A 20,427-nucleotide genomic window follows, 5' to 3' on the forward strand; every position below is an offset into this window, starting at 1 on the left:
GTTCTATATTATAGAGCACATATGATTTAACAACAACAAAATAGCTTTCCAGGCCAAATGCAGTCGCTCATACCTGTAATCCCAGCACTTTGGGAAGTCTAGGCAGGAGGATCACTTGAGCCAGGACCTCGAGACCAGCCTGGGCAAAATAGTGAGACCCTGTCTCTATTTAGAAAAAAAAAAAAGCTTTCTAAACACATCTGAGAACTGTAGAAATCACTGTGGTCTAACCACCTCATTTATAAATGAAACCACTGATGTTCAGAGAGGAAGTGATTTGCCTATGGCTACCCAGGTTTTGTCCTGGGATGACGATTTAATCCTTAAAATAATAATCTGCTTATGAGTTCTCTGATTTTAAAAGTAATTTCTTTTTATTCCGGAAAATGAGAAAAATAAGGAACTTTTTTGGAGGTTCTAGCAAGGGGGTGAGTGCAGCTACTCGTATATCCTTGAACAAAGAATGATCCGGCTGAGCGTGGTGGCTCCTGCTTGTAATCCTAGCACTTTGGGAGCCCAAGGTGGGCAGATCACTTGATGTCAGGAGTTGGAGACCAGCCTGGCCAATGTAATGAAACCTCGTCTCTACTAAAAATACAAAAATTAGCTGGGTGTGGTGGTACATGTCTGTAGTCCCAGCTACTTGGGAGGCTGAGGCAGGAAAATTGCTTGAACCTGGGAAGCGGAGGTTGCAGTGAGCCAAGATTGCACCACTGCACTCCAGCCTGGGTGACAGAGTGAGACTCTATCTCAAAATAATAATTAATTAATTAATTAATTAAATTAAAAACTAAGAATGAGTCTCCTCTATTGGGGAAGGTCATCCTCTTTGAGCACAGTTTCAAGAGAGAGAAACTTCCTAATGCTCAGCAGCAAGTTTTTTCTATTGCTTAGCCCCAGGCCCCCTCACAAGCATGGACGGCTTCCCCAACTTTTTCTTTCTTTCTTTTCTTTCTTTTTTTTTTTTTTTTTTTGAGACAGAGTCTTGCTCTGTTGCCCAGGCTAGAGGGCAGTGGCACGATCTCAGCTCACTGCAGCCTCCACCTCCCAGGTTCAAGTGATTCTCCTGCCCCAACCTCCTGAGTAGCTGAGATTACAGGCGCACACCACCACACCTGGCTAATTTTTGTATTTTTAGTAGAGATGCGGTTTCACTACATTGATCAGGCTGGTCTCGAACTTCTGACCTTGTGATCCGCCCGCCTCGGCCTCCCAAAGTGCTGGGATTACAGGCATGAGCCACCACACCCAGTCTCTTTCTTCTTTTATTGCAGACCCCTGGGATTCAGTTTACCATGGTCCTTCTCTCAACAGCAGCCACCAGCAAACCACTTAACCCCTTGGGCTCCTTCTTCCCTTCAACCAAGAGCAACTACCATCCTTTTCATTTCTTTTTTCTTTTTTGAGACAAGGTCTCACTCTGTCACCCAGGCTACAGTGTAGTGGCATGATCTCGGCTCACTGAAGTCTCTGCCTACGGGGTTTAAGCAATTATCCCACCTCAGCCTTTGGAGTAGCTGGGACTACAGGCATGTGCCACCACGGCCGGTTAATTTTTGTATTTTTTGTTAGAAATGGGATTTCACCATGTTGGCCAGACTGGCCTCAAAATCTTGACCTCAAGTGATCCGCCTACCTTGGCCTCTCAAAGTGCTGGGATTACAGAAATGAGCCAACACGCCCAGACAGAAATGTTAAAATTTTTTAAAAATTATTTTAGTGCCAATTTAAATCTAAAAAGCGTAACCTAAGCAGACTCTCTATCATCTGGTTGACATCCTTATAATCAACTATTGTGGAGTGGTTCCAGTTTCCAAGGAAACTACTGTTTATTATCGTATCAGTGACAAATGACTTCCCTAATAACAAGTTTTACCTTTTAATGCTGCATTTTTTAACTAGTTCCCATCTCTCTCAGGAGTTAGAAGATATATTTTCAGATGTATTATAAAAATTAGTTTTTGTCTAAATAAGTTTTTTACATAACTCAGCTGAAGAAACCCTGGCCTAAAAGATGAAGTTCAGCTTTCTTGGACTTTTTTTTTTTTTTTTTCTTTTTTTTTTGAGATGGAGTCTTGCTGACTCTGTCGCCCAGGCTGGAGTGCAGTGGTACTATCTCAGCTCACTGCAACCTCTGCCTTCCAGGTTCAAGTGATTCTCCTGCCTCAGCCTCCCGAGTAGCTGGAGCTACAGGCACCCGCCACCACACCTGGCTAGTTTTTGTATTTTTAGTAGAGACAGGGTTTCACCATATTGGCCAGGCTGGTCTTGAACCCCCGACCTTGTTATCCACCCACCTCGGCCTCCCGAAGTGCTGGGATTACAAGTGTGAGCCACTGTGTCTGGCTTCCTTGGACTTTTTATCTGCACTGAAGGCACTCAGTGGTCCAGACCACCTACTTCTGCTCTACCTTTGGATATCCTGGCCATGTGCCACCCCTCAGCCTGACCACAACACCTGCAGTGCCCCAAACACACCATGCAGTTTCATGCCTTTACACCCATTTCCTCTCCCTAGTCAACACACCTGGGTGACCCCTATTCTACCCACTCAGACAGGATAGGCTCCATGACCTTTCTGCAACTCTATTTTTCTCATCTAGAAATAGAGTTAATGACATCTACTTCTCTAGCAGATGTTTAGGAATGAGATACGGTGTGGAGAGCACCTGGTAGGAACACAGCGCATATCTGTGATAGTGACTGTTAGCCGTTATCCTCATCACCACATCCTTTCCCCACACCTCAGATAGTGTCATAGTCTACCACCTCAGAGAGAAAATAGAAAAGGGAGGTCCCAAACTTCCTGCTCCATCACCTACACCTGCCCCTCCTGATCTGTTTCCTCTGATTTCAACAAGCAGGTGTTCTTTCTCCTGTCTCAGGCTAATTCTGCAACCACATTAGGGAGACCCCCACCCCAGCTTCCCTCGGGCTTCTCTATTTGGCCAATTCATTAATTCATTCATTCGACAAGGATCCATGAACGCTAACTATGTGCCAGTCACTATTCCAGGTGGTGGAGTCATAGAAGTGAACAAAACAGAAAGTTCTCATTCAAAAACAACACAACTTGTGGTAGGAGGCAGACAGGAAACAAAATAAGTAGTAATATATATGATGTGTTGGATGATGATAAGTGCTCAGCAGAGAAATAAACCTGGAATAGCAGAACTAGCATTTCTTTCCAAAGGGGTCTTTTTCTGTTGTTCAGGCTAGAGTGCATTGGAGTGATCATAGCTCACTGCAGCCTAATTTTTTTGAAAGACAGGGATCTTGCTATGCATATTGCCCAGATTCTTGAATTCCTGGCTTCATGCAATTCTCCTCCCTTGATCTTTCAAGGCCCTGTGATTATATGTGTAAACCCTCTTGCCCAGTTGGAAGTTACAGTTTAAAATAGGGTGGTTACAAGCAAGGGGAGCGAGGCACAGAATACCTGGGAGAAAAGCATTCCAAGTTGAGAGAACAGCAGTGCCAGAGCACAGAGTCAGAAGCACTGTGGTATATGTGAAGAATAGCAATGAGGCTGGGGTGGCCGGAGCACACAGGGTGACCAGGAGAATAGGAGGTGACAAAGCCAGAAGGGGTTGAGGGCCAGATCACATATGGCCTTGAAAGTCATCATGCTGACCTGGGCTTTACCTCTGAGAGGGGAGTCACTGGAAGGTTAGAGCAGATAAAGGACTGGACTTACTTAGGTTTTAAGAAGTTACTTCACATGCTAGACTGATATGGGCTGTGGGTAGGGCTGGTGGATGGAGGCCTGAAGACCCAGCTGGGAGCTACTGCAGTGATCCAGGGGAAAGATGCAGATGACTTGTACCAGGGAGGAGCCATGAAAATGTTATGATGCTGGATTTATTTTCAAGACAGAATAAAAAGACTTTGCTGATAAATTTATGGGTGGGGTGTGAAAAAGAAGGGCATCAAGGGTGACCACAAGGTTTTGGTCCAAAGAAACTGTACAGATGGAGTTGCCACTTACTGAGATGGGGAAAATGAGGGAGAAGCCAGTTGTGGAGGCCAGGGCAGGAGCCAGCACAGAATCCAAAGGTCACTTTTGGATATGTTCGGGTGGAGGAGCGTACTAGAGATCGCTGCAGAGATGTAGAGTAGGCCGGTCAATAGTAAGTGTGCAGTCCAGGCAATGGGTCAGGGCTGGAAACACAAGTTATTCTCTTTATATTCGTGTTTGTTGCCACTGCCTGTTTCACTTACCTAATGCATCAGTGATTTATTGCTGCATAACAAATTACCACAAACTTAGTGGTTTAAAACAGCATACTTCTCCAGCCTGGCCAACATGACAAAACCCCATCTCTACTAAAAACGCAAAAAATAAAAGATAAGAAATTAGCCTAGCATGGTGGCACACACCTATAATCCCATTTACTTGGTAGGCTGAGGCACAAGAATCTCTTGAACCCAGGAAGCAGTGGTTGCAGTGAGCCAAGATTGTGCCACTGCACTCCAGCCTGGTCAATAGAGCAAGACTCTGTCTCAAAAATAAATAAATAATAGTACACTTTCATCACTTCAGTTTCTGTGGGTCAGAAGTCCAGGCAGAGCTTAGTGGGCTTCTCTAATCAGAACTTCACAAAGCAAAAGTCAAGGTGTTGGTCAGGCTATAGCCTCATCTAGAGTCTTGACTATAGGAAAATCCTTTTTCCAGAAAACTCAGGTTGTTGACAGAATTTATTTATTTACAGTTGTGCGACTGAGGGCCCCAACTCCCTGCAGGTTGGGGCTGGAGGCTGCTCTCAGCTCCTACAGGCCTTCTTAGCTCCCTGCTGTGTGCATCTCCCAGGATGACTACTTTCCTATTCAAAGCCAGCCAGGAAGACAGAGCCTCTGGAGTGGGTCAGCTAGCAAGACAGTCTTACACATCATAATGCAATCATGGAAGGGACATCCCATCAGCTTTACCATATTTTATTGGTTAACAGCAAGCCATAAAAATTGTTCCTGCCAGGTAGAATAACTTTCCAGCCATCAAATCCAGTATACACACTGTCCTTTCTCCATCGACCTGAGTAAATCTTCCTGCCTATTTGGCATCTGCTTCATCAGTCCCCAGGGTCCTCTTTTGGTCTTTCCCTATTCACGGATACTCCTCAGAATTCTTGCTCTACTTGCTTCATAACTGCTGATATTCCTTTACGCTTTGGTCCCAGGGTGGGCTACTGTACCTCCAGGTCCAAAGTCTATGTTCTAGGCAAGAGGAAGAAGGAAGTAGGGAGAGTGTACCCTCACACTCCCAGCTATTTTGGCCTCCCTTTGAAGGATTTCTGGGAGAAGTGCAAGCCCACAACTTTCACCTACAAACCATTGGCTCCAACTTAGTCCCTTGGCCTCCCCTATCTACAAGGGGGAAGAGCAGGTTGCAGCACCCAAGAAAATTAGGCCTTATCACTAAGAAGAAGGCAGCATGCACGCTGCAGAAGCAACCAGCCATCTCAAGCAGATACCACACAGCCTAAATTCAAACTGTTGCAATATAATCAAATCCCATCAGCTCCAGTCACATATTAGCCCTAGGAGCTTTCTGGCTTGCAACCCAAAAAAGTGTGTTTTGAGGTCCTAAGCCACAGGGAGAACCAGATTGTCCTATAAACTCCTTACAAGATGGTGTAAAGGAAATGAGCCTTACGGAGACCACAGCCTATGGAGTGTCTAGCTTCAGAGAATATGTACTCCACTGGGAGCATGAGAAACAAATACACAAGAAAATACAATATAGCATAAACCAGGAGCTGAGGGTGAATGAAGATGCTCAGAAAGATCTGCATTAAGAATTTCCTGGGAAAGGTAAAACAATGTCAAGCAGTACTGCCTCTGGAAATCAGAAAAACTATATTATTTGATAACATATCCTAAGCCTAAATGCCAGAGGTTCTTAAAGAGGTGCAGTTTGTCTCATTTTCTTTCCATTCGTACCTTTATTTGGTTCTGTAAAAAAGATCCTCCTCTTCTACATACCTATCTACATGCAAGCAAACTGCTACAGAAGCATTTTAATTAGTGTACATCTTCCTCTCTTTGCACGTTTAATTTTTTTTATTTTCCTACTCCATTCTGCTAATATTTCTAAAAGACACAAGACAGGTGAATATAAAGAAATACTTATATACATCCACACACAAGAACGATTCAAATAGATAAACACAGAAACACAAACACTAAGGGAGATAGGGCTGGAGTTTTTCTTCAACATGTACAATTCAATGTACTTTCAGTTTTCATTTCAACCTTCCTCAGTGGCTTCTGCCCAGCAACTGATGAGAAACATCACCTCTGAGCCAATCAAAAAACTATTTCTTCCAAAGAGCCACTCTGTTACTGTTTCTCATGGTTAGAAGACAATATTTGCTTTCTCTTTGTCATTTCTTCCGGATGAAAGGCTAAGCCGTAATAGAAAGAATGGAGAACTATTGATTGACCATCTTTATTCTGTGGGCTCTGATTCTCCCATGGGAACACCAAGGGGTAAGTGCGGGAAATGGTTTAAAGCCTGGGCTACAACGCCTGGGAGGAGTGGGGCTGAATCGCTGAGAGTGGTGAGTGGGCATGCAGGGAGAGTACTCGCCCAGAGAAACGGGTGCGGTGCCACTGTGTGTGTGTGTGTGTGTGTGTGTGTGTGTGTGTACATGCACACACCTGCACATGCACATATGGGCACATGGGAAGACAGGAGAAGTACTGCAAAGAATAAGAAACTGCAGAGGTTGGGATTTAGTGGAAGGAAAGGGAGACAACATGAATGAAGAAATATTCCAACTGCATCTTCTTAACGTATTGTGGTCAGATAGGGAAAAAAAAAAAAACCCTTAAAATCTGTTCTGGTCAACTCAAGGCATCTATTCTAAGAGATTCTGAAGAAGGAAAAAAAAAAGAGAAGTACCTTATAGATTTACATGTAAATGTGTTTATTACAGAAGTATTTATAATATAGTAAAATCTGAACCAACATTCATATACAACAGGTGGGGAATAGACAATGCATGGTTCAGTCATAAAATATGTTCCATGTAACCATTAGGAGTCATAATTTTAATTAAGTGAAATTCTTTATAATTTTAATAACACTGGATCCTTATATTAAACCATTTTTGGTATCTTTTAGGGATAGTACTTGGTTTTCTTTCCATTCATAATTTCCCCAAAACCTAAAGTATGCTTTCCCATACAAGCTACTACATTGTATGAATATATAATAATTGAGAGTCTCTCTGAGCCTACTCTGACTCAGAAAGCTGCTCCTAAAGAAGAAAAAGAACAAACAAACAAACAAAAACCCCAATTGTTTTTTAAACTCTTTCTTTATTTTGGATTTTTGAGGTTCTGCATTTTGTTACTGTAGATTTTACTAGATTGAACAGCCTTAACCTTAAATATTTGCATCAATCTCTAAATTTTTTTCTTCAATGCTAACTTTTATAATTGGAATTTTGAGGGCAAAAGATGCAACATTTTAAAAGCCCTTGCCATGTATATATGGCCAAATGCTTCCAGAAACATTTCCACTTCCATTAGCAAAGTATATGATTATAACTACAGAGTATTTAAGGTTTTATTCCTTTTATATTTTTTTCATTGGCAAAATTGTCTATAGTAGAAAGAATGAATAATAAATAACCTAAAATTAAAAGTTCTCCCTCTGAGGACAGCAGAGAAATTTTTAGCTTAGGGACTAATAATAATAATACCTCCTTTTCTTTAGGAGCATAAAGAGCAGTTTTGAGAAGCAGAAGATGTGGTGAAATATAATGTTTAGTCTGATAGTGGGTGTAAGATCCAGGCAGGGGTGGAGCATGACCAGCTGCACAGACCTCTGTTCCCTTGCTTCCTCTGCATCTGTCCCCACCTGCCTCTGCAGATCTTGTTCTCAGAGGCCATTCCCAGACCCACAGCAGCTGGTATTATGGCTACAGGCCTCATGCTCCTTTGTTTTGGGAGAAACTCTTGAGGAGTTAGTATTTATTGAGCAACTAATATGTTCCAGTCTCTATTATTCCTCATAATAATTATTAATTATTAACTAATACATGAAAATTTTAAATTTAAAGCATTCCAACAATTTTAAAAGTAAAGGAAGCAAAAGGCCAAAGTGTCCTTTCACTCACTTAACCTCCAATCTTCAGTTTAGCATTCCTCTTTTTAGGCTTTTTCAGGCATTTACATATATAGTTTTGCAGAAATATATAGCTTTGCTTTTGTTTTTCAATTGAATCATTAGTATAGTTCTACAAGGTACTTTTTGATCACTTAGTATATCTCCATTGTCCAGGCTAGTGACATTAAATCACTCTTTTTAACTGCTGCATTGAATTTCCTCATAGGGATGTATCATATCCCTATGATATGTGGAAGACAGGCAGATGTATCATACATCTGTATCATAGGGATTCCTCTAACCAGTCTCTTGTGGGTGACTGGTTCAGTTGGTAACCACTTTCATACTTTAAAAATAGTGCTGCAGCGTCATTCTCGCAGAGGCTTCTCTCTGCACCCATGCAAGTACTTTGCTGCAGTAGGCATCAGGAAGTGGAATTTTTGGGCCAATTGTGCACATTCTAAGTCTCATACTTGATATTTTTGAGTAACTACAGTTTAAATGGTTTTGTCCCACGACCAAGATCATCAAGCTTGTGACTTCTAGAGCCTTTACCTATTGTCTACCCTCTTTGTGTCCCTAACTCTACCATAGTGGTCCAGCCCATTGTGGGTGCTCAGTAAATATTTGTTGAATAACTTTATGAAGGGAAGAAAGAAAAGATGAGTAAGGTCTGGTCCTATTCAAAGCTCTCCCAATCAATGTCTTTGTGATTAAATGTGGTGGGTTCAGCCCCTGAATGACTTCAGAGCCTCCACCAGGCAATCTGCCTGGATCCCACCAGGAGCCACCAGGCCATGAGTTGACGATGATAATGGCCAAGAGTTTGACCCTTGAGGAGTCCACAGTGTTGGACACCCATAGAGTTGAACAAGGGTGGAACCAGGGAATCCAGTGAAGAGGGTCCTTCATAAATCAGAGGGGGATGATGGAAGCTTGGACCTAGCAAGGGAAGTGTGGGGAAGTGATAGGATTCTGAATATTTTAATGCAGTAGAGTCAGAGATTTCCTGATCAGATAACAGATATTGCTTTTACAGATGGTTTTCCATACTGGAACTCAAAGGTAAAGACATTCAAGGACAGACATTTTTGGCACAGGTAAGATCTTCTTCGGTTACCATACTTGAGTTAGCCCTGGGGAAGTGGACGTTTCCACGCAGAATCCTATAGCTTCTTCCAGGCCACAGTGTCTGTCTCACACCTTCTGGTGTCTCTTGATATGCAGCATAGATGAAAATGGCAAGTTCCCTGGCCTTCCTTCTGCTCAACTTTCATGTCTCCTTCTTCTTGGTCCAGCTGCTCACTCCTTGCTCAGGTAGGGAACGATTCCATGATTCCACATTTATGTTTATGAAGTAGATGATTACCTCAGTTATATAATTAAGCAGACAATTACCTAAATGCCCTCTTAGAACCTTTAACTCCTTCCTATACCTGAAGTCCATCCCAACCTGAAGGATCATGTGTCACTAAGAGACAAATGGTGCTTCTGTTAGGAATGGTTTCCCCTCTAGGTTCTCTGTATCTAGCCTTCCCTGTCTGAGAAGCACCCTTCCTCTCATGACCCCAAATCCAAAACCCTCTGATGGAGCCTCCCCCTTGTGCCAACAGCTCAGTTTTCTGTGCTTGGACCCTCTGGGCCCATCCTGGCCATGGTGGGTGAAGACGCTGATCTGCCCTGTCACCTGTTCCCAACCATGAGTGCAGAGACCATGGAGCTGAGATGGGTGAGTTCCAGCCTAAGGCAGGTGGTGAATGTGTATGCAGATGGAAAGGAAGTGGAAGACAGGCAGAGTGCACCATATCGAGGGAGAACTTCGATTCTACGGGATGACATCGCTGCAGGGAAGGCTGCTCTCCGAATACACAACGTCACAGCCTCTGACAGTGGAAAGTACTTGTGTTATTTCCAAGATGGTGACTTCTATGAAAAAGCCCTGGTGGAGCTGAAGGTTGCAGGTGAGCCTCCAGGTTTGGTTCTGAGAACATTTCTCCGTAGGATCTAGAGCAGATGCAGAGTTCCAGTTCCTCTTTCAAAAGCACTGCAGACACTCCTGGCTGATCACTAGCGATTGCCTGCACTGCCTTCCAGCTTAGCTTTTCTGCGACCCTTGAGAAAGACACAGGTTTTCCTTTAGGAAGAATTCTTGCTGTACCCTACATGCTCAAGTAAAGAACTCCTTTCCTCTGGCGACCAGAAATATAAGGAAAGTGAAGGACAAGGGATAGGAAACATTAGAAACCATCTCTTCAGTGACTGGTACACCATCATTTTGGTTTAGTTGTGTAACAGACGGCTTCTGTTGTGTCTCCAACCTTAATCAATCTTATGTAGGAAGAAGGAGACCAGGGTGAGACTAAAGCTGTAATTGATGAAGGGCTGCAATCCCTGATTGTTGATGGGGGATGTTTGGTCATTGCTGTGGTTTGCACAGTGTTCATGTTTTTCTCTATGCTCACACATGATGTGGGGTGGTCTTGTTTTTCCCATGATCCATCATAGTCACAAGATGCATTGTCTGTGTTCTGTGAAATTGCTTATGTTCAACAGGATGACACGGAGACCCGGTGTCAGTTTCCCTATGTTGGAACAGCTTTTCTCTTTCTCAGTGCAGTCCCTTGCCCTGTGGCTTCTGGTTGGGTTTGGTTTAAGGGAATCTGCAGCAGACAATCGTAGGAAGAGAAGAGGAAGAAGTCTGGGTGCTTATTCCCTGGCTTCCTTGCTGCAAGGTACCTTCAGGCTGGCTGCATTGCCTTGCTGAAAGTAATAGCTCCTCTAAAGGAAGTCCTCAATGCATGAATCTCTTCTTTTACGTATTCAAAACAGCTTCCTCTCCTCCTCCCTCTGGTAATTGGTGTGGGTGGGAATAGCCACACATTACTGACCCTGGGATACTGCACTAGCAAATTTAGTTTTCCCCTCATCATGACCACACTTTTGTAAACAGCACCTGAATGAAATCTCTCTTGAATTATCAAATCTGAGACTGCCATTGATTCCCATTAAGACCCTCCTTAATGCAAGAGCTATCAAGAATCTAGGCCAAATTATCCTTCCACAGCACTGGGTTCTAATCTTCATGTTGAAGTGAAGGGTTATGAGGATGGAGGGATCCATCTGGAGTGCAGGTCCACTGGCTGGTATCCCCAACCCAAAATACAGTGGAGCAATGCCAAGGGACAGAACATCCCAGCTGTGGAAGCACCTGTGGTTGCAGATGGAGTGGGCCTATATGCAGTAGCAGCATCTGTGATCATGAGAGGCGGCTCTGGGGAGAGTGTGTCCTGCATCATCAGAAATTCTGTTCTTGGCCTGGAAAAGACAGCCAGCATTTCTATCGCAGGTCAGTACGTGCTTGGCGTCAGGTTTCTGAGCTGAGCTGTGGCAGTTGAATGAAGGGGGATGTGTTAGTATCTGTGGTCGACCTGGGTCTCTGCACTGAATATAAGGCCCAAAGCACAGATCTGGAGGCGCCGCCTTGTTCCAGGGGAGCTTCTTTCCTCCATAAAGGTGTTCACAACACAAACATTTTCTGAACATTTCCTATCTGCCAGAAAGTATGACAGGCAATGGGAATTGGGGGAAAAACATTCAGATAAGCTCCTTATATAACGTCAAATGACAAAATGGTATATATATATACACACACACACACACACACGCATACATACATATATATATATATATACACACACACACACAAACTCTTATCATAGTGAAACAGCTGATCTCCTTGAATAAGAAGGAGATTCTAAAAACCTAGTAAAAAGTTTTGGCCAGGCATGGTGGCTCATGCCTGTAATCCCAGCACTTTGGGAGGCTGAGGCAGGCAGATCATTGAGGCCAGGAGTTTGAGACCTGCCTGGCCGTGGTGAAACTCCATCTCTTCTAAAAATTCAAAAAATTAGCCAGGTGTGGTGGTGGGCACCTCTAATCCCAGCTACTCAGGAGGCTGAGGCATGAGAATCACTTGAACCCAGGAGGCAGATGTTGCAGTGAGCTGAGAGCAGACCACCGCACTCCAGCCTGGATGACAGAGTGAGACCCTGTCTCAAAAAATAAATAAAATAAAATAAAATAAAAATCTAGTAAAAAAATTTTTAACAAAGTTCATGAATTATCAATTCATAGAAAAGGAAATAACCCACAAAAGAGTGCTCATTCTCATTCATTAGGGAAACATTTGAAATCATTTTTCACTTACGATATTTACAAAAATCAAAACGAAACTGCTTTGGCTTATAATACATGGTTCTCATAGGAATGTAGGAAGGCAGTGACTCTCAGTCATTTTTTCGTGTAACTTGCTGTATTTTTGGTGTGCATTAGGTCAACCTCTATTGAGGGCTCTATAGCAATATCTATCCAAACTACATACTTATCGATCCAAACTTCCACTTCTAGGAATTTATCTGATAGATAAGCTTGCATTTGTATGAGATGATCTATGCAAAAGGTTTCTGTTTTTTGTTGTGTGTGTGTTTTTTTTTTAGACGGAGTCTCACTCTGTCACCCAGGCTGGAGTGCAGTGTTACAATCTCGGCTCACTGCAGATTCCGCCTCCTGGGTTCAAGTGATCCTCCTGCCTCAGCCTACCGAGTAGCTGAGATTACAAGCGTGTGCCACCACATCCAGCCAATTTTTGTATTTTTAGTAGAGATGGGGTTTTACCATGTTGGCCAGGCTGGTCTCGAACTCCTGACCTCAAGCGATCCACCCGCCTCAGCCTCCCAAAGTGCTGGGATTACGGGCATGAGTCACTGCAACCAGCCTGTAAAAGATTTCTTATAGTACTGATTACGATTGCACAAGGTTAGAAACTGTGCAGATGTTCACTGCCAGGGAACTTCCATACAAGGGAATACTGCCCAGTTAGTAAAAGGAAAAAGAAGCAATTCTCTCATAACAATATGGAAAGATCTCCAAGGTACATTTTTCACAGAAAAAGCAAGATGCAGAGGGACGTGTATAGAATGCTATTTTTAGTTTAAACAAGAGAAAAAATAAGAATATACTTTAATTTACTTTTTTTTAGCTCTCAATTGGGTTATTTAGTTTACATTTTTAAACTTCAACAAGCAATTTGGTAACACTCACTGTACATCAGACACTTTATAAGTATTAATTTAATTATTCCAACCTCAGGAGATAGGTATTATCATTACCCTCATTTTATAGATTAGGCCACTACAAACAGAGAGGTTATGTAGTAGTCCAACATCACACTGCTAGTCACACAGGGGAGCCAGCATTTAAACCCATGCCCTCTGACTCCACAGGTTATGTTCCTAAGCATCATATTAAGTGGACTAAGGAGAAGTTAATACACGGAGGGAGGGAGGACTGGGTGGATGAGAGAGTTGCATGCCTTTATGTATATGTAGTTTTGAACCATGTAAATGTGTTACCTATTGAAAAAATATTTAGAAAAAAATGTGTATGACTCTGCTCAAGTTACTTTCCATGCAAGAGGCAGACATCTCAAGATAAGTAATAGTAGAAGCTTGTAGTGAGGATTTACCAAAGTCTTATCTATAGTCCTCTGAGACTTTAGGGAGAGAATCCTTATTTAACCTCATGAGATAGCTTCCCTGCCCCCAACCTGGGCTGAGTAGCTAAAACTTGGGGCACTGAGGCTGGGGAGGCTGAGTGCACCAGCGCCCATGACCCACAACTCTCCCCATTCGCAGACCCCTTCTTCAGGAGTGCCCAGCCCTGGATCGCAGCCCTGGCAGGGACCCTGCCTATCTTGCTGCTGCTTCTCGGTGGAGCCAGTTACTTCTTGTGGAGACAACATAAGGAAATAACTGCTTTATCCAGTGAGATAGAAAGTGAGCAAGAGATGAAAGAACGGGGATATGCTGCAACAAAGCAGGAAATAAGCCTAAGAGGTATCCAACAAGAGCAGAGAATCTAAGCCCCAGGCTTGCGTGCCCAGCCTGAAAACCTCACCTCTTTCCCCCACCCTGGCACCGCATCATGTTTAAGGTTTATTTCCCAAAATACCCACCTCACCCATAACAGTTCATCTTTTTTTTGTTTTGTTTTTGTTTTTTGTTTTTGGTTATTTTCCAGAGAGCCTCCAGGAGGAACTCAGTAAGTTTTCCCATTCCCCCAGAGACCCAGGCATGTCTTCCTATCCTGGCTTTGAGCACGTTGATGACTCTTCCCTGTTCATTCCATTGCAGAGAGGAGAAAAATCCAATACTTGACTCGTGAGTGGCTCTGACATTTTCTCTGAATTCAAATCTATTACTCTCTCTCTGCTTCGTTATTTTCCAGCCCATAAGTCATATCCCAGGGTTGAAAAGTGGTCTTGGATCCCTTTACCCAGAAAAAGGAAACAAGTGTGGCTCTTTGGAGAAACCACCCAGTGGTTTTTCTCTCTAGAAAAAAAAAAAAAAAAAGAGGTCTTCAATCTCTTTGTACTAGGGGCTACAGACCCTTAAGCTCTAAGAAGCACTGAAGAATATCCAGGGTTACACTTCAAAAGGAAGAGGAAAGAGAAGAATGAGGTGCATTTTCTATGGCAGGAAACTTACTTGTTTTCCACAATCCAGAGGCTGTTGAAAGGAAAACAAGAATGAAAGATTTAAGAAATAAGAAAATCAGAAGAGAGAGTGGGAGAAAAGTGTGTCTAATAGAGAGGAGTAGCCACAGTGGCTCAATTGGTACAGATTGATCATAATTGCTTTCAAAAACTAGTCCCTGAAATTGCTCTTTAAATTTCCCAAATTCTTTTTAGAGCAAGGTAAGAAATGATACAGATTGAGAAGGATGGATCTTGTACTCCTAGACATTCGCATATAGACATGGTGACACTTATGCCCAGGTACAGATTCAAAACAGATGAACTGGACCCCATTGGGAAGGAACTCTCACAGTGCCTGCCCTGCCACTAGCATTCAGTCGATGTTCCCAGACTTGATATTAAGAAGAAGAGGTGAAGAAAGAATTGTACCTGCAGATGGAGACCATGCAGAAGGGTGGGATGGTAAAAAAAAAAAAAGACTAGATGGACGCAAAAAGAAGAGGACAGGGCCAACACAGAAAAGACAGAGTTCAGGTGACACCTCTACCTTTCTTTCATTGTAGGTGGAAAGGAGTCTTCGTCTGAAACTGATAAGTCAGCCTGATGCTCTGTAAGTTTACTGGGTCACGTGCCCTGAATATTTCAACCTTTTCTCTGCTGTGACCCGTGGAAGTTCTCAGCTGGATTAATTAGATCTAATCCAAATACTCAATTTCTGTGTGGTGGGGGTTCACCTCTGCTTTTCTGGAGCCTCTGGGAAACTCCTGATCCAGCACACTCGCTTGCAAAGCCTGGCCATGCATCCTGCACATCCCATGACACAGGGAGCCTAGCCTGACATTTTTGAGAAGGTGCCACCCCGATCCATCAGAGCTGTAGAGGAGGGAAGCTGGACTCTGGAAGATACTCTGAAGAAAAAGAGAGAAAACATGTAGTGAGGAGAGAATGCAGTGGGGAAAAGTACAAGAATACTGACCTTTTTCTTATCTGTATCTCCTTCCTTTCAGAATGGAAAATGGCCCTCTTCAAGCCTGGTGAGTAAATCACTGTATGTTCCCTGCACCAACAACCTGAGGGACTATATTCCTTTTTCCTTTTTTCTTCTCCAACTATTGTGATCTGGGGAAGAAAAGTTCCCTTGACATCCTTTGTGGGTAGGAAGACACATAGAGGGTGGAGCTGAGGGGAAGGAGACACACACTGAGTGATACTGCATGGAGAGTGAGGATGGAAATGCCAAACAGAGGAGGCAATGCCTGCCCAAAGAACTTTGTCCTTCTTAGGCTTCCCATGCCACCTACTGCCTGTGTCTCCCCAAAGGATTTAATGCTTCCAAGCTTTGGCCTCCACATTTTTAGATGATGATTGCAATCTGTGTTTCATGGGGGCTGAGGTGAAGACTGAGGGAATAATGAACTTGCTTGGCAGGAACCTAGCAAGAAATAGATGGCAAGTTCAAACTGGGTGGTTGAACAAGGTTTCCAGAAAGGAGGGTTAAGAGAAAGCAACAAGGAAAAGTGCAGTGCCCCCATGATTCCCAACAGTGGGGAGCTGTCTCCACCCCTAGCCTGTGAGGGCTAGGGAGGGGAGGCAGTTACTGGAACCCAGAGAAAAGTAGCTCAAAGACAGGGTTTCTTGAGAGAGTCGACAGGCCTTGTTAGAGCAGCACCAGCTGCTGCTGGCAGGGAGGAGGCAGGAAATTAAACGGTGTGTCTTTCCTTTCTTTCTCCTTCCAATCTTCTATCAGGGCTTCCCACTGACCAAACCCAACAGCAAACCAGAGGACAAGGGAGCCCAGTGGCATTGTTCTTAAAGGACAGATTCCTGGGGCCCAGAAGAAGGTGAAGAAAGCTGAAGGGTAGAGAATGAACCTGGGGCATATAAGGCCCCACATAGAGCCCAGCACAGAGACGGCCTTGCAGCTATTAGAAGATCAGAAGCTTCCTTCATGCCCTGCTGTAGGCTGAGTACATAACATCATTGCCTTATACAACGCTAGAGATTCATGTTTTAATCTGATTTTTCAGGTGAGGAAATGCTTCAGATGAGGCTCCACCTTTTTAAACAAATTGGATGTATGGAAAAATAGACTGCAGAAAAGGGGAACTCATTTAGCTCATGAGTGGTCGAGTGAAGGTTGAAAATTAACCTCTGATCATAAAGCATTAGTGGGCAGAGTCAATGTGGGGAAGAAAACAAGAAAAAGGTAGAAAGAGGATGCTTGCTGCTTCCTGAGGCAGCATCAGGGTGTTGGGTTAGGCAGATGCTGAGGCAACTCTCATTTCACCCTCCTCTTCCCCTCTGGACACAAGATACCTGGGGCTTTCTCTCCTGGCATCAATGAGAGAGTCACATTTAGGGAAGGCTAGGGATGCCAGGCTCTGGACTCAGGTCTCCTCAGCACAGCCCAGGCCTTGCATGCTGAGGCTCTGAAATCCAGGAAAAATGGTTGACCCCATGGACACTTCCTCAAATTCTCTATAGCGGATGTGATTCTGGACCCCAAAACAGCAAACCCCATCCTCCTTGTTTCTGAGGACCAGAGGAGTGTGCAGCGTGCCAAGGAGCCCCAGGATCTACCGGACAACCCTGAGAGATTTGATTGGCATTATTGTGTTCTCGGCTGTGAGAGCTTCATGTCAGGGAGACATTACTGGGAGGTGGAGGTAGGGGACAGGAAAGAGTGGCATATAGGGGTGTGTAGTAAGATTGTGCAGAGAAAAGGTTGGGTCAAAATGACACCTGAGAACGGATTCTGGACTATGGGACTGACTGATGGGAATAAGTATCAGATTCTCACTAAGCTCAGAACCAACCTGACACTTCCTGAGCCCCTAGGAAATCGGGAATCTTCCTGGTCTATGAGACTGGAGATATGTCATTCTGCAATGCTACGGATGGGTCACATATTCACAATTTCCTGAATATCTCCTTTTCTGGGCCTCTGTATACCATTTTCAGAATTTTGACCTAGGAACCCACTGCCCTGACCTTTGCCCAGCACCAAAAGAAGTAGAGAGTTCCCTCATTCCTGACCTAGTGCCTGATCATTCCCTGGAGACACCAGTGGCCCAAGCTTAGCTAATGAAAGTGGGAAGCCTCAGGCTGAAATAATGTCTCTACTTCTCTCTGCCCAGCCTGAATCTGAGGGTCTCCTTCTCCACAGCAACCAATCACAACCATAAAGCTACAGGCACACACTGAAGAACGCTACTGATATTCATTCTATTTTATTCTGTATACCAAATCTTAGAGTTTCATACCACTTTATTGTCCCCTTTATGCAGATACGGAAACTGGGGTACAGAAAAGTGAATTAACTTTCCAAATTTGGCATGACTAGTAAACAACAGAGCTGGGATCTAAACAGCAATAACTAACATTAATGGAGAATTTAAAATGTTCTGAGTGCTGTGTTATGAGCTTTGGTGGATGCGCCCCCTTACTCCTCACAACACCCTGTCGGGTAGTCTCATTTTGCAAGTATGGAAGCTGAGGCAGGGCAATATTAAGTAGCTTACATAACTCCTACGGTAATTTGTGCTGTTGGGAGATGGTCAGCTTCAGTCTCTGGCCATTTGCCCATTCTTTTCCACCCTGATTCTTCCCCCATGGGAAAAACCCACCTGTAGCCCTGAGGTTCTTTTCGCAGGACAGCTCCAGGGTAAGGATCATTGTAGGTGGTTGTGGAGTTGGCACTCCTTTTGACTCCTTTGCAGCTGATTGTCAGAGCAATAGACCCAGCACTCCTTGGATTAGCTCTGCAGAGTGTCTTGGTTGAGAGAATAACCTCACAGTACCCACGTGACGTGTAACTGGGAAAGAGACTAAAGGCCACATGACATGTAACTGGGAAAGAAACTAAAGGCCACACTCAATGTATAATGAAGCCCTGGTAGGTAACAGAGCCTCTGGGAGGTAAACAGTGTGAATTAGGATTTGAGTTGACTTTGAAGGCTAGCATGTCAAGTCTCCTAAAAACCATCACCTCCTATGGGTGGTAGAGAGTGGTGGTTATGGAAGACCTAAACTAGAAAGAAGGGTCAATATCTTTAGGTCAAAAGGTTTCTTAGGCTTCTGCCCCCTTGGCAGGAGGGACTCCTTCCTGCCTAGGGGATTTTCCAAGGGACAGAGCTGGGGAAAATCCTTATTGATACACACCCATAATTCATTCAACAAATGCTCGAGAATCATATTGTATGTTCAAGACACTGTTCTAGAAACCAAGGGTAAATCATTGAGCAAACTATATTAAGATCTCTTCTCTCAAAAAGTGGTTAAATAATTAACCATATATTCTATCAGATGGTGATGAATATCTGTAGGAAACATTAAGCAAGGAAGGAAAAGAGAGGTAGGGGCATGAGACAGATATGTACCCCCAACAAATGTGATAAGTGATCGTGGAGCCAGAGCCAGCCTTCCTATAGTCAAGGTTTCCAGGTAGAACAAATACTCTGTGATATAAGAAATTTGGATGAAGGAAGCTGGAAGAATTACAGGGATATTTTTAATCCCTCTATGGATTCAGTCTGCTGGAAAGGGGTCTATCCATCCCTGTTCATTAGTGGATGTTAAACCCATATTCCTTTCAACTGATGCCTGCTTGGGAAAACTACTCCTCATTATCATCACTATTGTTGCTCACCATTGTATCCCCTCTTCTTGGCATGTGCTTGTCAAGTCTTGGTTGTTCAATAAATTTGTTAATAATGCTTACTCTTCAACTTGGCTTTTTCTGGACTCTAATAAGTCTACTCAGCACAGCAGAGTAGTCTACATACCCATTGTACTCACCACAGATTCAGTTTACCTTATTGCAACTTTTGCCCAACACCCTTATTGTATCCATTTTTCTACTGCAGCCATCTGAATTACCACAAATTCATTGACTTAAAGCAAGACAAATTTATCTCACAGTTTTGTAGGTCAGAAGTCCAACAGGAGTTTCACCAGGCTAAAATCACTGCACTCCAGCCTGGACAACAGAGCTAAAACCCTGTCTCTAAAAAAATATATAAATAAAATTAAAAAGAAAAACAAAAGAGCCATTGCCTAACAGACGGAGCCTCTGAGAGGTAAATAGTGTGAATTAGGATTAGAGTTGGCTTTGCAGGCTACCATGTCAAGTCTCCTAAAAACCATCACCTCCTATGGGTGTTAGAGAGCCATGGTTATGTGAAGCCCTAAACTAGACAGAAGGGTCAGTGTCTTTAGGTCAAAAGATTTCTTAGCATTCTGCCCGCCTGGCAGATTTCTGTCCTCCTCATTATCATTCTAGAGTTTCTGGAAGCTGAGGTCTACTAAGAAGTTCCAGAGGCAGAAAGTGAAATCCAAAACCTTCCTGTTTGAAGTTGGAGTTGAAACACCCACCTTGAAGTGAGAAAATAAGTCTGGCAGGATAAATTGAACAAGCATTTATAGCAGACAGATAGATGCTTGGTGCTGTGATGGGGCCTGTAGGTAGACCACAAAGAAAAGGGTGCAGTGGGATCCTTTTCTCTTAGAGAGCTCACAGTTTACGTGGCCCGTTGGTCTCCTGGTGTTCTCTAACATCAAGGTTCTTTCTTCCTTACCCTCATCCTTTTTTTCCTCTTTTCAATCTCTTGCTTCCTACCTCCTTTTTTTCCTTTACTTTCTTTCTTCACAGAAGAGATGCAATAGGCACTGAAACATCACTGCTTTTTAGCTGAGCCCTGATATCTCTCCCCTGGACTGGGCTCTGATCCCCCCGCTGAAATGAGGGGCAATGAGGGTGGGGGCATCTGGCTGGAGT

At 43.6% G+C, this 20,427-nt stretch overlaps 1 protein-coding gene and 1 pseudogene across 9 annotated transcripts in view; both read left to right on the plus strand.

Annotated features, from left to right (window-relative positions):
- Positions 1 to 6,303: 6,303 nt before the first annotated feature.
- Positions 6,304 to 20,427, plus strand: part of LOC126953497 (butyrophilin subfamily 3 member A2) — a 62,372-nt gene continuing 48,248 nt past the window's right edge. For 2 of the 9 annotated variants that reach the window (XR_007725238.1, XM_050788932.1), the window contains exons 1-10: positions 6,305 to 6,489; positions 9,156 to 9,216; positions 9,344 to 9,433; positions 9,730 to 10,077; positions 11,181 to 11,462; positions 13,810 to 14,010; positions 14,195 to 14,215; positions 14,308 to 14,334; positions 15,215 to 15,261; positions 15,659 to 15,685. Coding sequence is in view for 4 of the 9 variants with exons in the window: in XM_050788932.1 (XP_050644889.1) it covers positions 9,349 to 9,433; positions 9,730 to 10,077; positions 11,181 to 11,462; positions 13,810 to 14,010; positions 14,195 to 14,215; positions 14,308 to 14,334; positions 15,215 to 15,255 (1,005 nt within the window). In the remaining 5 variants the exon portion in view is untranslated. The other 7 variants (XR_007725237.1, XR_007725234.1, XR_007725236.1 and 4 more) reach the window with 7 other exon arrangements.
- Positions 17,108 to 19,370, plus strand: LOC126953335 (butyrophilin subfamily 3 member A3-like; annotated as a pseudogene).

The sequence above is a fragment of the Macaca thibetana genome, chromosome 4, assembly GCF_024542745.1.
Source record: "Macaca thibetana thibetana isolate TM-01 chromosome 4, ASM2454274v1, whole genome shotgun sequence".
In the NCBI taxonomy this organism is placed as follows: Eukaryota; Metazoa; Chordata; class Mammalia; order Primates; family Cercopithecidae; genus Macaca; species Macaca thibetana.